The following is a 16,890-nucleotide window of genomic DNA, read 5'->3' as shown; positions in this document are numbered from 1 at the left end:
CGCTGCCTGCAACAAGAGAAAATGTTCTTTTGTGCATTAAGATAACTAAGTAATAGTGTGGCATTTTAAAAACCAATAAAATATGGAGGTTAGAGTCTGGAGTACTCATAATATTTTTCCATACAAGGATTTAAAGGAATGTTTTTGATTGTCACCAACCTCTACAAAAAGCCCAAAGCCCAACAATGTTTTTGTCCATCCCTCAATACTTTATGACTTTCCTTCTCTCTCTGTGGCACTCAGCCCAAATCCTAATTGCCTCCTACAAAGGTGTTCCTCTTTACAAAAAAAAAAGGTCATAAATATCTTGCTTGATTTGTAAGTCTAATTTCCTAAAAGATTCTGGCCACTGCAGCAACTGAGCAGTTTCTGTCACATGAGTAAATAGTGCATTTGTTTGGGTCTTTTTCTTTTTTTGTTTGTTGCTGTGATTAAATCCAATATAGTTGCAACAGTAAATATTTTTGACAGCAGGACAGCCTCGGTCAGCTGGACTCAGTATAAAAGCATTTGTGTGAGTTAAACTACCCTAACCAAGTAGTTTTGGAGTGTAAACCTTTAACCAAGTTATTTATAAAATTGGCTTCCGGGTCTGAAAAGTGAAGCCAATGCAGGAGTTCCTTAAAGTGCAATACCACCGAGGGCCACTAGGGTTTGGCTCCAAAAAGCCACTGGCTCCATAGATTTCCATTTAGCTTCATAAGTTATTGCATTGTTATGCATACATTATTTTCAGATGTCAATATGGCATAATTTGTAATTTGGTAAAACTCAAATTTTTGCTCTAATTCCCAACAAATCCCATAAAAAAGTTGCTCCATCTCCCAGTACTTTATCTGTGGTCTCAGCTACACGCCCGTTGTTTGAATATTTGAATCTTTAATAATTGATATCAAAAATGTGGTTTCATTATGAAAATTGGTCGTGTAATTCCTTTAAAATTGCTTGGTACTGCAGTTTTTCATTAAATGGGACTTGCACAGGAGAAAATACTGCATTTGTTGAGACTCTTTTCAGCTGCACACGAACACACAGTTTGTGTGCCAGTTAGGATATTCAGCAGCAGGAGGGAGTGAGTCAAAATAAACTACAGAGCCCGCGTTCACGTTGCCCGTGCCACTGCACGATGGTGTGGCTCATTTGGGTGTTTTATAAGTTTTTTTCCGACAATAATAGAGCTCAATGGCACAGAGGAATAAGATACACGAGGATGTGACTGCAAAGCGAGAGCTTGTTAGTCGAAAGAATTGGTGATGGTGTCGCATTTCCCTAATGAAACTTCATTCTCCCCGAGAGCCCAGGATTATGTGATAACCAGGAGGGCTGGTACCAAACGGGATTAAACACAACTTGATTTGACAAGAGAGTAAATGAAAGCATTGCGTTTGGATTCTATTATGTGCTCAGCACTGGGGCAGAAAATGCATTTTACTCCCCGACTTTGCCTCGCTGTAACCGAGTTTCTCCGGCTCGGATATGTTTTGGCCTAATTGCTGCCAGTGGCTAAATCCTATCCATTTGCATCGATCTCCTTTGAAGAGAGATGCAGATGAGCTTAACGAGTGTGCTAATTATGCTCGCTCGGCGTGGGGAGCCTGCTGTTACCGCAACTCTCTTGGTGTGTGTGTGTGTGTGTGTGTGTGCGTGCGTGCGTGCGTGTGTGCGCGTGTGGATATTTGAGATTTTATGCCTGCTTGTTTTTCTGTGCATAACTCTGTGCATACCTGATGGGGGCAAACAACCTGCCACCGTAAAGGAGCGAGAGGGTGATTTAATATGATTGAAGGGATTAACGATAAGCGTGGATGTGCGTTGATTGCATTGTTTGAAGATGGATACGGCGAGCGCAGCATCAGGAACAAGCTGCCACAAAGGACCGAAAATGGAACTATTTTGCCCAAAACGTCCACAGAGCCATATTTCCCAGTGTTGACGTGAAAATAGAGACAAATACTGTTGTGTGTGTTTTGTGTGTAGCTGAGGCTGTTTTGGTCCAGGCTACATGTGTGTGTCACTCTGCCAGCTAGTGTAATGGCAATGACTGGTGTTGTCTCCCCTAGCACACAATAGCCTGGACACCCAGACAAAATGTCACTCGACAGGCCTGTCTCTTGTATCTGTCTCAGCCTCCCCTCATCTCTGCCCCCTCCCCCCACCTCTCCCACACACACACACACACACACACACACATCCCCATTCTCTCCTCTTTGCTGAAAGGGATGTAATGACATGGACGAGTGACAGAGCTGGAGCATGAGAAGCTGTGACACCGGGGCACAATATGGCACATTTGTGACTAAACATCTCGGAGACATGAAAGCCCCCCCCCCACCCCCTCCAACAGATAGATAATTGGCTGCAGTTGCGGCTTCTCAAAAGTGAAGCCGAAGACAGTGAAGGGCTGCAACCGTCAAAACACATCAAGGTTAATGGAGAATTTCAGAAATGTTCTTTTTAAAAAAATAAAAATAAATCTCAGTATTGGTGGGGGAAGAGAGCACGCCACCCGGCAGGCGAATCTCTCAGCACTAAAAGAGGATAGCTCTTTGTTCACAGAAGGTAGCCGCCCTGCTTTCGATTTTTTTTTTTCTTGCTGTATTTTTTTTACTTTGAGTCTGGAGAAACTCAGAGAATGAGAGGAAGAAATGGATGGCACTTGCGACAATTCAAACAGCATTACCACACATGTTTCCCCATTACAGAATTGAGGCTTATTTCTTCAACGAATGACGTCTTTGGGATCCCGTTGTGGTGTTTCAGTCCGTCTTGCACCTGCAGGAGAAAAACAAAGCTTTATTTTTATGTTGACGAGACAGCCTGTTTCCACTTGCACTTCAATTTTTTTTGGAAAACAAAGATGCTTCAGCAGCAGATATATCTAACTATCCGCCCCACATACATACAGAGCAGGAAATTGGATTTTTAAAGCAAGCAGTACATTAAGTTGAAAGGAAAGTGAGCTTTCAGGTGTGCATATGTGTGTTTAAATGTGAAAATGGACGCCAAGACGGCAACAACCTTTGTTTTTTCCCCCGGATGAGAGCATCTTTCTTAAACACAGCCGTTTTCATACGACTGTGAAAAGCGCGCACCGAGATCAAATAAAGTGTTACAGCCATGTTAGACGTGTTGGTTGCAAGACTACTCTACCACTTCCCATTTGCAGGAGGCGCTCACTCCATTTCCCCCTAATGTTCTGCTTGCTCTGCGCTCCTCTGTTTTCTTTTCTTTTTTTCTCTGCGAGAGCTGGATGTTTCCTCTGATGGCAGCTCGATCACAAACAAGACAGGCCGGGGGCGAACAATCTGAGGAGATCAGACACATACATGCTTCTGCTCAAACACGGCGAGGATTGGCGGCGAGCGGAGCAGTCACAGGAGAGCGGAGGAGAGGATGGGCGGGCGGGCCGGCACAAGTGAGATGGATGTTGGCTGGTGGAGGAAGCTCACAGCACACTGCTGCTCGGACTTAGAGATAATTTGCTGCTTGTCTGTGAAAACAAGATGTAAAGCCATACTTTATTGTTGCCCTTGCTGTCCCATCTGCCATTGACCAGAATGAAAAGGACCTGTGTGTGTGTGTGTGTGTGTGTGTGTGTGTGTGTAGAGTAAGGAAACACCCTTCTGCCTCCAACCCATACGTGTTGGCAGCTCTGCGTGTCATGCCAAAAGGAAGGTCCTCACATGCAAGACATGGATCCAAACACACCCGTCCCGGCTACAGCTTCAGTTCACAGCAGATGATGACTGCTTGTGACTCGTAAGGCTTATTTTTAATTAGCAACATGGTCATTAAAATGTGTTAATTGTATGCATTGTGTTAATGCTGTGTCAAAGTCAGCTAAGGACGAGGTTCGTCGGAAACCACTGCGGTTTAACGACTCCAGTAATGCAGTGTGACCCTGTGTAATTTCAATACGATAATTGGAAGAAGTCCCCTCGCCCCTTCCATGCACGCACACACGTGTGCGTGCACACACACACACACACACACACACACACACACACACACACACACACACACACACGCGTGCACATCCTCCATCTACCTACAAAACTTTGGCAGATGAGAAAGCAATACAGCTCCCCCTTTTGGCAGGACCTCTACAGGGATTAGTGTAATTTCTTCAAAGGGTAACATCAGCGTCAGTCTGCAACACCTCTGCAGGCAGGAAAACACATCAAACACAGAGAGTAATTCACTAAAGCAGAGAAATCCGCCGTGTTTCCCAGACCGCAGTGACGGTCAAATTCCAAAGTGCTGCACACTAATACACCCTCTGCATCCCTGAGCCTATCAGCTGGTGCAAGGTGGCAATTTGGTGTTGCTAAAAAAAAAAAAAATTTGAAAAATAAAAAAGGGACAGCATAAGCCCCCTTTTCTAAAGCTGCACAACCCCTCTGTGGAGAAAATTAATTATTCATACAAACGCAGCACAATACTATAATTCAGCTGTCATGAATAATGTATTTCAGATGTGATGTCTTCAATAAAGCAGAGGTAAAACATAAAAAATTTGTTTGATTTTCTTTCCCATTTGCCAAATTAAGGTCAGCGAATAACAAGAGTTTGAGCTTTGGCTGTCTGTCAAGCTTATCCACGATTGCACCGAGTTTAATTGGCTATTTAAATTAAAAAGAACTTCCTGTTTTTTTTTTTTTTTAACTTAGCTGTCCATTGAGTGCAACATGAGGGTTGTGAAAGTCAGAACTGACCAGCAGGAGTAGTTTTAAAATGCCTACACTCACATATACACGGCCTTGATAGGAAACCGAAAGGCATGACAATGACTGCTGAAGTGTCATGTTAGTGTCAGAGCTGCTTGGCAGTTATGACATTTTGACCCCCCTGGGCTGAAACTGTAGCACGACAGTCGCCATTTTGGTTCTACTCTCCGATCACATAACGCACGTGCCTGAAAGTCCTGGCACGAACGCGGTTTCGTCCTCCAGCGCCGCTGCTTTCAGGCACCCACGAGAATGCCGTAATGAGGAGAACACGGGGACGACTCTCAAACGTGCGTTGGCAAACGGCCACAAAGTCAGACCTGCGGGAACTAAAATATGTGTTTATTTATGTAGCCTAATATTATTTAAACAATTGTCGTGTTTGTAGACTTTTTAACTTACCTGTTGTTTTCATACCGAGTTATTTTTTACAAATCGTAAAAAATAATAATTCTCACAGCTCATGTGCAGCCCTGACATTTTTACACTATTATTTTTGCTGTGACATTGTGTTACAATGTTTTGCTGAGCTTCGTGCACAAAAAAAATCAATCGTGCACAGCAAGGGACTTCAGCAAAAGGAACTCGCAATAGGAACTTACAAAGGGACAGTGAACGCAGCATCGCCGTCACTCACTCGCTCTCCCTCTTGTAGCAAAAAACGCAGCTAACAACAAACATGACCGCTGCTGTCGTGGTGCGGAGGTTAGGGGCTCTGTCAGGGACTTCGGCGGTAGTAGCTGGGGCGTACGGGGCTCACGGTAGGGAATCAACCGGAGCTTATTCTCCGTAGCTCTCTCGTTCAGCTGAACAGTAAAACAAGAGTCGAGTAGGACTGTCATGCTGACGCTCACCGTTCCAGCCTCCATCCGAAAATGTGCAAATTTACAAGTTTGCTTCCTAATGACACGGTTCGATAACTCTAAAGGAAAAATATACACGTGCTACTGATGTTGTATGAGCTAATACTTAATTCGGCATTGGAAGGGCCCACCAAGCAGCACGTTATTTTAGTAAAATGAGCTATTTCGTGATGAAGGTGACCCGCCTCCGGAGTCTCGTGGTGGAGGAGGGCGGTGGGTCAATGTTTCCCGTTGCCGTGCAGACAAACGCAAACAAAGTTGGTGTTAGATAGATGCAGCTGAATCTAATTGTGCTTCGCAATCAATATTATGTGGCTAATTTTTAAAATGAATATATGAGTTGGCTGACTCGGTCTGCACTAGGCATATTTCACTAATATATGGAGGACTGAAACTAAAAATATAATGAATAAAAAGATTACTCTTCCAATAAATGCATTCATCTAGGCTATTAAATGCATCAAAAATAATATTCATAATTCACGTGGGAATAAATGTATTATTATTATATTTTAATTTGCCCTCGTAATCATTTTTCTTTATATTTACCTTTCTATGTATTTACTTTCTCGTTTTATTAGGCTAATTTCTATTTCTGTTTTTTTTCCCAATTTTTTATTTTTCTGAATGTATTTTTTTATTTTCTTTATACATTTCCTTCCACCCAAGATAACTTTAAATGGAGGTCTGTTGATTATTACCATCCGTTTGTGTTACATTCTGGTAATGTGTGATCAAAAGTTATATTTCATTTTAGGTACTGCTCTGTGTAATTTTTCTGCCCCATATTGCTTGTTTTAGGTTTCAAAAACAACGACCCTGATGACTACCAGAGAGTGGTATGTAGTACTGTTGATAACCACATTACTTCTATCACATTCAGTTTCTACTTCAGTGACCCTGCTAGAAATCATCATCTTTATGCCGTTTTGAGACTGCTTTTAGTGCCGTGCTCTGTTTTACTATAGCGAAGTTTATTTTATACACACAGGAAGCTAAAAAGTTGCTGCTGAGATACGTTGTTTTTTTTTTTTACACTTGTTGAATTGCATTATTGATCTAGAAACTTTCAAACTGTCAAAAGATTTCTCCTTCAGAATAAGATATTTTTCCGTCTGCTCTTTGTGCGATTAGAGAACTCGGCCTGATTGATGAAAATGGTGTAATAGGGACCTGATAGTATCCCATTTCTCTTTCCCAATCGTCTTCAGTAGTGCCCCTCGTCAGGCCTTTCCAGAATATGTTTGATTCACTGAACTGAAGACTGATTGGAGAGAGAGCAGGTCTCTTCTGAAAGCTCTGTCTCTGTGTGTCTCTGCCTCTGCAGCTCTTTGAAACTGCCAACAAGTACCATTTCTACCACAGCCTGGCCCTGCTGGGTGCTGCCCACTCCGGCAAACCTGCTGTGGTGAGTATAGAAGCCTAATACCGACTCTCGGGGCTGGATGCACCTGAGTATCCTTTAAAATAGAGCAAGTGTCACTGCTGTTTACTGTCAGTCAGTATTCCTTTGCGCCATAATTACACAGGATGCTGTTTTGAGCAAACGGTGTCTTCTGGCTACTCATGGTAATTATTTAGAAGTTTTGTTTTATTGCAATACGAGTTTTAAAATTGGCAGTGAAAGTTTAAACCGTACTTGCTGTGCACGGACCATGCAAAGACACACTATCCAAAACACTTTCTGATTGAAAATGCAGCCAAGAACCACGTTGCAGCCAAACTCAGCAAGAGCTCTTGAATCATGTGGTGGAGTTTTGGGATAAAAACAATTAAAATCCATCCTGTATTTCCTCTGAGACATGATACACTCACGTGTTCTCTGTTTAGCAATTCGCTAACTTTTACTTGTTCATTTTCAACAGTCATATTACCCCAAGGTGTAGTGATGGTACTATAAATTGGCATGAAATGGGAGAAAAATTGGAAATGTGCAAAGACTTGGAGTAATGCAACTAATTTGAAGAAAAATATACTTTAGGTGGAAAAAAATAAATCAATGCAGACATAAGAATGCAAATTGATGTGGGCCTAACATCTATTATATTCAGTGAAGGGCATCACATGCTGAAGCCAAGAGAGCTTAAAAACTAGTTAGTAAGCAAGCAGACAGGTCAAATTCGACTTTTTAAAATTGAGATAGAGGTGAATGCAAAAGAAAGTGTTGTTAAATTGTTAAAGTTCCCAGCTTCCAAGCGGCAGACTAAATACAGACTTGACCAAATATGTGGAAAAACAATGAAAACAGGGTAAAACATAAACTTTTCCAGAATCCTTTCTTATATGGAAATTTTGTTAGCAGTGTTAAATAACATCCGGTGTGAAATACTACCAAAAAAAAAGACTAATGGTGGTTTATAACCAAAGTGGATGCTGCTCCTCCATCCCTCAACTCTGTCTCCTGCTTCTTAATTGGAAATGTTATGTGACTGGATGTAGGCTGCATATTGTCAGTTTACATCAATATGGTCATGTTTATCAGTCTCTGCAGGAACTCTTGGAGTTTTTTTTGTGTGACCGTTGTGATCAAAAATGTTTGATGTTTGTGATGTTTGATTTAGAAAAAGTGAGAATTTTGGCAAGATCCTCCAAATATCGCGGCGGTTGGTTGGATTTATTTTGCATTGCTCACTGTGATCTTAAGACTGTGGTTTCCTGGAGGGACTGGCTTTTGTCTTGATTTGAGAAACTTGCAAGTTGCGTGTGCTTCCATCGACCTTTGTGACAATGAGTATAATGACAAGCCTTACAGTCACAGTTTGTTGATATCCTCACTGATTAGAAACAGTCAGTTAAACGTGTTTCTCCTCCGCAGGCTGGTACCCTCCTGATAGCGGGCATCGGGATGTTCTGTGGCTCTCTGTACCACCAGGCTCTCACAGGGGACCCCGGCTTACGCAAAATGGCTCCCATGGGCGGTGTAGCCATGATCGCTGGCTGGCTAGCCATGATTCTCTGAACTGTGACAGCTCGCATCTACTCCACAGGGCCGCCATGTGACACTAAACTGTCAGACTGCTAATGGATGAAGTGCGGCGCTGGGCACAGTTGGCTGAGGGGTGGTGCAGAGTTATAATGTCACCCATCCACCCGCCGCCTGCCTTGGGTTGTGGGTGTCAGCAGGAGATAAGGTCACAGCGGGATTATCACTTTTCTGCCGTTGCTATCCGTTTCTGACCGGTGACCTTTGAATATTATGTTAAACTGAAGAAGTAAATGAATCAAGTGTGTGATTAATTTTTCTTTTCACTGTTTTTGTTGAATAGTTTTAATAACAATTCTGAAAGTAAGTCACTAATGAGCTAATAGAACTTCCCAATGCTATAATACAGTAGTCTTGTCTTTATTTTAATTTTTTTCAATTACTACAGAAAATACAGCTGATTTACTGTATTCCTGTATATGTATTGTGTAGTGTGGGCATGTCAAATGAAAATAAAGAACATAATGTAAAGGATTTAAAAAGAAATAAACATTTTTACATTTCCGTATGTACAGAGAAATTATTGTACATCTCATTCCACTAGCTTTATCTATATATTAAACCTACGAAATACGATTCTTGACTGACTACCTCAACATTAAGATGCAACTTACATGTTGATGCATCGTCGTCCCCAGAAGACAAATCCAGCTGACGGTCATCTGCTTTTCTTTGGCCACCATCTTAGGATTTCTTTGTGTTTAATGTGCGTGTCTGACTGCCAAATATCTCAACAATTACTGAATAAATCGCAATCAAATTTAGCAGATATCAGGATCCTCAGATGATAAATCCAATGCCGATTCCCTGAATTTTTCCTGCTAAGACGGCAAGTCAACAGTTTAATTTATCCAAAACTATTATTCGTGACAACATTCCTGCAAAACCTTCGCTGTGTTCCAAATGGCACACTTCCCATGGTACACTAACAAATGGTGCTCCTCCGTGTTGGGACTCTTACTTGTGCAAAGCAGGAATTTTGACAGAGTAGTGTTGTTTCAACCCGCACACTGCTGTGACCTCAGCATGTGAGCACGTCACCCGCCAAAATATCTGCAGCTTTAATTATTTTACCCAGAAATGAATGTGTTTTTGTGCCATCTGTTTAACACACTCAATAACAGCTGCAGCTTCCTCAGAGCCTTAATTAGAAAATTCCTCCCGCCGGTGGCCCCGCCCCTTGCAAATCCCGTACTTACGTACTAACACTCACTATTCTGTGTGTATAAGTGCGTTCAAGACTGTCAAATACAGAATCATCCAGCGAGCCACGAGTACCAGGACGATGCACCCAAAACGCCCCAAAAAAGAAGTGCGAAATGCTGGACACCTTCCACCCTAAACGCTCGCCATCTTGGCTCTGTAGAGGAAGGGGCGGGGCCATCGGCGTGAAGAATTTTCAAATTAAGGCTCTGAGGAAGCTGCAGGTGTTCCTGAACGCCACAAAAGTGTTTCTTTTTCGCTACTGCTGCTGGGAGAAGAATCCGTGTGTTTATCAAGTGTGTTAAACAGATGGCACAAAAACACATTCATTTCTGGGTAAAATAATTAAAGCTGCAGATATTTTGGCGGGTGACGTGTTCGCATGCTGAGGTCATTTCCGGTCAGTGCAGAACGGCGGTGTGCCGATTGGAACGACACTACCCTGTCAAAATTCCTGCTCCTACACAAGAGTCCGACCATGGAAGAGCACTGTTCGTTGGTGTACTATGGGAAGTGGGTCATTTGGAAGACAGCTCATTGTGTGGACAGGAAACAGTTTGCATTGCTCATACAGATGGTGCATGCCTCTTTTTCCGATCACCTTCAGGTCTGGTGTGTGTACATGTATCTAGATCATTGGATCTTACAGCTACAGAAAGGCAAATCGATCAATATTGACGACACACTGAGGTGAACAGAGGTCCTCAGCGTGTGGATCAACCCTTTGGATTCACCACCGATGGCAGCCGAAATAAATCGGGTCCCTCGCCGGGCCGAGTACCTCCACAGCCTCAGGTGTTTGATCCTTTAAGTGGCAGAGCACAAAAGAGTTCATTACCAATGGCCTCTCCTTAGCCGGGGCCATGTTCCAACCACTCCGCATTCATAGCGAAAGTGAAATCCATTGAAACACTAATTCTCCTTCCTGACTGTAGGCCTACGAACGGGGGACCTTTAGAAAATAGATGTATAAATCTCTGAGTCAATTTGCTGGGGTCGGCACATAAGCCAAGGCTCTGTGCAGAAGAGAAGGCGCTATTGACTGAGCACGTTGCCAATGAGCTCTTGATCGCGACTCATAAAACCCTCATTAGAATTAAGTAGCTATCGGCAGGTATTTTTTGCTATTCCGGGACACGGCAATCACACAGCACAGCGAGCTCTGACACCCAGTCACACATCTCTGACTCACAATTTCCAGGTTTATGGGAGACACCTGACTGAAAGTGGAAATGCTGTTCCGCCCGGCCGGACGCCTGTTTGACGTCAAATTTCCAGCTGCTTGTTAGATACTTGGGGAGTGGGGGGGGGGGGGTGAAATCGTGTGATTCGTGCTACAAATTCTGACCAGTTTCACACAGCAGTCTTATTTTCGGAAGAGTTATTGCTTTCTCTCCACTGCAGCTGACATTCACGTGTGTGTGGATCTTGCAGCACAGCAACTCAGTGTTAAAAAAAAAAAAATCTATTAATGGGATCACAGTGTTGTGCTCTGGCAAGCCACATTTAATGTGTGAGCTCGTGAGAGAGGGAGAATTGGAAGGTGAGATAATGGGAGGCCCTTTTGTCTGGGCTCAAATCACTTTTATCATAATTTACAAGGTAATTCAGACGAAGCTAATCAGACCATTCACCATATGAAGAGTGCATGTCACCACAGCACAGTTTACTGTGCCTTTAAAGAAGATTTAATGTGGCTTTTTTTTTTTTTTTTAAACCTATCAACAGAAGCTCCTTTAATTTCAAGTAGAAAATTGGTTCAGACAAATTGAGGTAATTAATTACAAATATAAAATGCAAGTAATCAGCATCTGCACTTTTGCTGCATCTTTTTTACCATCAACCCTCACAGGCATGGCTTGATTAACTTTTAACAGGCTCCTTAATGGGGCGAAAACTTGCTGCTGGCCACTCAACCCCAAACCATAAATTTAATTGAAGCAGATGCACCATATACAAACCGGTATCACGCCAAATAATGTAATGCACTTGTCAGTCCACTAGGGGATCCCGTGTCAGTGTCACATTTTTCCTCACCTGTAACTGAAATAGTTAACCCATAGTTTGGGTTAAAATAAGTAATTGTCATGGTTCTCCCAACAGGAAGTCTGGTTGTTGTTACATCCAGCCACCTCCGACCTCCTGCATGCATGGGCTTAATCACTCTTTGTTGTTCATCACATGACCTTGTTGTTCATCACATGACCTTGTTCTTCAACAGTCAAACATGAGCATTCTTTCACACATTGGCGAGGCAAAACATGTAAGCTGCCATAAAAGCACAATATAAACAAAAATCATTCAGATTGGCATAAAAGTTTACTCTTGATCTTGAACATTATTGAAGATATTAAGAAATCAAAACGACCGAGTTCACCCAGCAACAGAAACCAGACTCCACTCATTTTGCTTCCAATAATTGTTCTGTTTAAACCTGGAATCTGTGTGTTTGCCGTGCAGAAAAGCTTTTAGGTTTGTGAGGCCAAATGAGAAGATTTAAATGATTCATGGAGTTACAGCTACTGTGACATGCGCGTATATTGCACACAGCCCCTTTTGTCAATTTGGAGACATCGATTGTGTGGTTGTCTGATGGCCGCAGCTATTTAATAAAGTCAAAGTCAAAGATGAGCTTGAGACAACATCTGAAAGTCAAAGTGTAAGAAGAAGTGCGATTTGACTGGAGGAGGAGGAAGAGGGGAGCAGCTTGTGTTGAGCTCCAGCCCAGTTTAACTGATGATTCTTTCCGTTACTTAACAGAGTTTGACATCTTGGGAAACACACTCATTGGCTTTCTGGCAGAGAGATGGAAAAGAAAAATGATTAAAAAAAACAAAAAAACAGCAACTTTCTTCACTAGTTTAGCACGAAGACAGGAAACAGCAGGGGACATCTAGCGAGGTACAGTCCAGGTCTGCTACAGCTCTATACTCACCAAAGTATATTTAGATGGTTTGATCCGTACAAAAACTAAAGTGTAAATCTTTCACCATTTTGCAGGGGATTACGTGCCAGACTATTTCTTGGCCAGCAGCAGTAACTTCCGAGTGTTTCCGCTGGTCACCTGGCAACTGATCCGAGCCCAGACATATTTGGAAAGAGCCATTTCCAGTCCTTATGCTAAGCTAATCGGCTGCTGGCTGGTGCTTCATGTTGAACAGAAATGGCAGATGCATAATCTTCTCTTCTAACTCTGCCAGAAATGTGAACAAGCATATTTCACTCTTGATTTAACTGTACTCCTCATAAAAGCCACAGCAGTGTTGTTCCTAATAGCATTAACAATAGCTCAGTTCAAGTGTCCCAATCAGCCATGACAGTGTGACAGTGAATCATCATGTTCAACACCAGGACTCCGAGAGCGAAGCAGCTTTTCCGACTGTGACACCTTAAAGTGTCTTTTGTTAAAAAAAAAAAAAAAAGGCCCGGTGGGAGCCCCTGTGACGATTAACATGTGTCCTATTAAATGGCTGAGTGATGACTATCAAAAAAAGCCACGTTAAATCCCCTTCCATTCAGTGCTGTAAAACAATAAAACATGAGAACTTGGGGAGAGTAGTTATACGCTGCTGTTTAATCCACAGACCATAAAGCCGGATAGCAAACCCACTGGCGCAAAGTCTGTGGCTTTGCCTCTGCCTGTGTTTTGAGCATCAGAGAGACAAGAAGCAGAGATACTAACAGTAGATATTGTTAATTATACCCGCAGGGACTTCCTGTGCACTTCACAAGTGTTCCTCCTTTATTTCTCCACTCAAGAATATATTATTTAGTCAAAAATGATCCCCTTTCCCATTCTTGCCTTTTTTCTCATCTTACCCCACAGACAAATTTTATTACATCAGCTTCTTCTGGGGGAGGGGAGGGAAACGGCTTCTTGTTCCATTGATTTCTTGGTCTGAGGCTGTTTTGGTCAGAAATGAGGGGAGCGGTTGTGTGAGGGTCTTCAGTCATGAACGAGGAGGGCAGGAGAGAGCTTATAGGAGCTGATGGGCTGACTGCGGATGGATGTGCGTTCTCCAGATCCTCCATTTGAGGACCTGAATGAAACTCTCAGCCCGGGCCATCTTACTTGATTACCCAGAACTTCCTCCCTCACATTCACACGGACCAGGGGACACACAAATACCTATACCCACAGACACACACACGCGGCCAATATATGAAAGTGCAAGCTATATACACAAAAGCATCGCCAAATCCTCTCTCAGAGGCATCAATCAGGCCGCGGCGGCTCACACAGTGCAGCGGAATGACTGTAATGGCCGTTCCGAGCGGTCCCACATCCCGGGCCCTCCTCTCTGACCTTTTCAAGCTACTTAAATGATGGTCAACGCTATCACACCCTCAGATAGATTATTCCCTCACTTCAATGGACACTGAGGCCCCATCACCAAAGCCCTCTTTTCACAGCTTTATACCCAATCACTTCACTTCAATCTGCAGCACAGTCACGACGGCGACGCAGCAGAGGAGCTGAAGGGATGACACCGAGGGGAGCTGCCATTCATTGCTGCCACATCACCATAAGCCCTATCAGCAGCAGCCGTCTCAGTAATGTAATGTCTGGGAATTATTATTAGCCAGCTGGGAGATGGTACAACTGCCGGCGGTGGTTTGGATTATGTTGTGTAAATGATATTACATAAACTGCCTTTGATGACACTGTGAAGGTTTACAACTGGGAATTTAAAGTAATACATAAACCTTATCTCCTCCATTTGTTCATAAAAACCCTGGCCTTATGTGCTCATTAATGCTAATTATTGGGAAAAGATGCTTTTTGTACAACTTTGAGGTACTGTACTTGAGTCTTTCCATTTGTTCCTCCATATTCCCGTGGGAAATACTCCACTATATTTAGTCCACAGCTCACTTTTAGTTTTTAGATTTAGATTCCACAGAAGGAAACAAGTGACAAGCTTATTCAATTAAGCTTATGTAAGTTTAATAATGAAGTTCTGTTTCATCATGTCTCATCTTCATTCCTTTGTGAACATTAGCAATTAAACAGTTTAATTCTTCTTACACAGGAAACTACAATGTAAATCCTGTTGAATGAAAAATATGAAAAGTACGAGATTGTTCTGAATGATTTGGGGTTAAAGAAGTAGGACGTAGGTTGTTCCTTCCAACTGAACTGATAAGACCCTTTGTAACTCTGGGAAAAATCCCCTTTGTGAAACATGTGCTTTCCTGCTGCTCTATTTTCTTCGTCACTTCCGCTCCCCCGAGCTGTCAAATCACTCGTTCATAATCTTGTCGTCGCTCTACTTGCTCAGAGATCTTTATGCCTGTGCTTTTTAATCAGCCCTTGTTCTTTAAATGTCATAGCAATTGTGTCATTCTGCCTTTCCGACCAATGGACGAGCAGCCCTGCTGCTCCTCCCCATCACCACCTCATCTGTCCTGTTTTCCTGGGAGCTTTAAACTAAAGATGCCATCAAGGCAGATGACCGCCCACCTCTGAGCCTGGTTCTTTTGGAGGCTTTCTTCCTCTTAAAAAGGAGTTTTTCCTTCCCACTGATAGATATTTTCTTACTGTTAAAATTGAGTTTTCCCTTTATGCTCAAGCCAGTGTCTTCATATAATAATTTGACAAATGACCCAAAACCCCAGAATATTTAGTTTGCTACCACAAAGACAAAGAATAGTTGCAAAATGACTTTTTGGACTGAAATGGTTGATAGATTAAACAAGGAACCACTATAGACCAGGTCTATTTGTAAAGTCAATTGGCTTCAACTTATTATATTGAAGAATATATATTTAAGATATATTAAATAATTAATATTTAAAAAGCTGTTATGTTGCTCATCTCGGATATGAACATTTATATTTTTCTCAAAATTTTTGAGTTCATTATTTTTGAAATTTTAAATGCTAACATTAACCAGCTATCAGAAACAAGATTGATCTTTTCTATTATGCAGAGGCCAAACTACTTTTTAAAAGCTATTTCCTTGCATCAGCTCTCTCCTATTTCCCCTTGACCTTCATAATATCACTTTTTCTCCAATGCCTTTCACTCTTTTATCACTTTCCTTTTACTAAAGTTGCTGAACAAGCCCTGACTTGGTGCCAGACACTGAATCTTTGGATAACACCCCCATCACTTGACCTGAAACGTTGCCACAACGTGCCTCCAATTTTAGCCTGATCTGACTTGCAAGGAGGAATATTTTTGAGGTTAGCACCAACTCTCGCCAGTGGTGATATGTGGAGAAAATCTGCCACAAAGGATGGAGAATGTTTCTCCAGTTCTTCACTCCCGAGGGTAGAAAAGAAAGTCAAGCAAAGAGAAGAGTTTGAGAGACATTGTTTGAAGTGTCTCACTCTGTCTGCTGAAGGCCAGGGTTGTCTCGTACCACTCATTTGGCAGACGGCTAGTGTCTCCCCCTCAACTCGCTCATTAAGTGCTGCTTGGTACAGCATTATCTTGATAAATGTTCCATTTATACCATGGGATTGGCTGATGAATCAGACACCGTGTAGCTGTATGCGGTCAGTTCCTCTCACAGCTGGTGTGATTGCAGCTCGTGGGGTGCCAATGATCCATCGACAGGCTTAAGAAAGAGGTCTGACAAGTTATTCCATCCGCTGTCAATCCAGTGACATTTAGCAGCGATGCAGGAAATGAATAACTTGGCCTGTAATCAAGGAGGTTAGTGCACACATATGAAATGGTTACCAAACAGTGTTTGGTAACTATTTCATGTGTGCATTAACCTCCTGATCACAGGAGGACAACAAAAAGTTTCACAAAAAGAAATTCCTGCTTTATTTAATTTAACACTCACACGATGAGAACACTTTCAGAAGATTATCCTTAAAGAGCCACCAGTTGTATACATGGATTCCAGTTTATTTGACATGAGGAGTACTACTCAGCCCAATGTTGTGATCATCTAGAAAGAGCTTTGTCAAGACTGAAGACCAAAAAAAATGGTCGAACTTCAAAGCCTGCGTTATAAAGTGGTAATTGCTGGAAATGGGTTTTACTTGCGGGACCTTCAGGAGGGATAATTCTCTCAGTAAAAAGATGATATTGTGTCGTTTTACTGCACCACAATGCCTCCTGCCTCCGTCTGGACAGGCTCCATTCATCCGAGTT

At 42.4% G+C, this 16,890-nt stretch overlaps 1 protein-coding gene across 1 annotated transcript; it reads left to right on the top strand.

The window, feature by feature from the left end:
- The first annotated feature begins 5,345 nt into the window (after positions 1-5,345).
- On the top strand, positions 5,346-9,081 carry tmem256 (transmembrane protein 256). Its single transcript, XM_069159187.1, has 4 exons — positions 5,346-5,488; positions 6,392-6,429; positions 6,918-6,998; positions 8,406-9,081. Exons 1-4 carry the CDS (start codon positions 5,407-5,409, stop codon positions 8,547-8,549), a joined length of 345 nt encoding a protein of 114 aa, XP_069015288.1. The 5' UTR covers positions 5,346-5,406; the 3' UTR covers positions 8,550-9,081.
- The last annotated feature ends 7,809 nt before the right edge of the window (positions 9,082-16,890 follow it).

The sequence above is a fragment of the Embiotoca jacksoni genome, unplaced genomic scaffold, assembly GCF_022577435.1.
Source record: "Embiotoca jacksoni isolate LCO1_2020_lvr unplaced genomic scaffold, fEmbJac1.0.p SCAF_24, whole genome shotgun sequence".
Taxonomy (NCBI): Eukaryota; Metazoa; Chordata; class Actinopteri; family Embiotocidae; genus Embiotoca; species Embiotoca jacksoni.
Note: the sequence above shows the minus strand (reverse complement) of the source record. Positions and strands in the feature narration are given on the sequence as shown.

What these genes read in the sequence shown, in the direction of transcription:
- tmem256 (XM_069159187.1), top strand. Translation starts at nt 5,407, where the DNA reads ATGACCGCTGCTGTCGTGGTGCGGAGGTTAGGGGCTCTGTCAGGGACT. An exon ending in CTGATGACTACCAGAGAGTG is followed by an intron (nt 6,430 to 6,917) that starts GTATGTAGTACT and finishes CTGCCTCTGCAG; the next exon opens with CTCTTTGAAACTGCCAACAA. An exon ending in ACTCCGGCAAACCTGCTGTG is followed by an intron (nt 6,999 to 8,405) that starts GTGAGTATAGAA and finishes TCTCCTCCGCAG; the next exon opens with GCTGGTACCCTCCTGATAGC.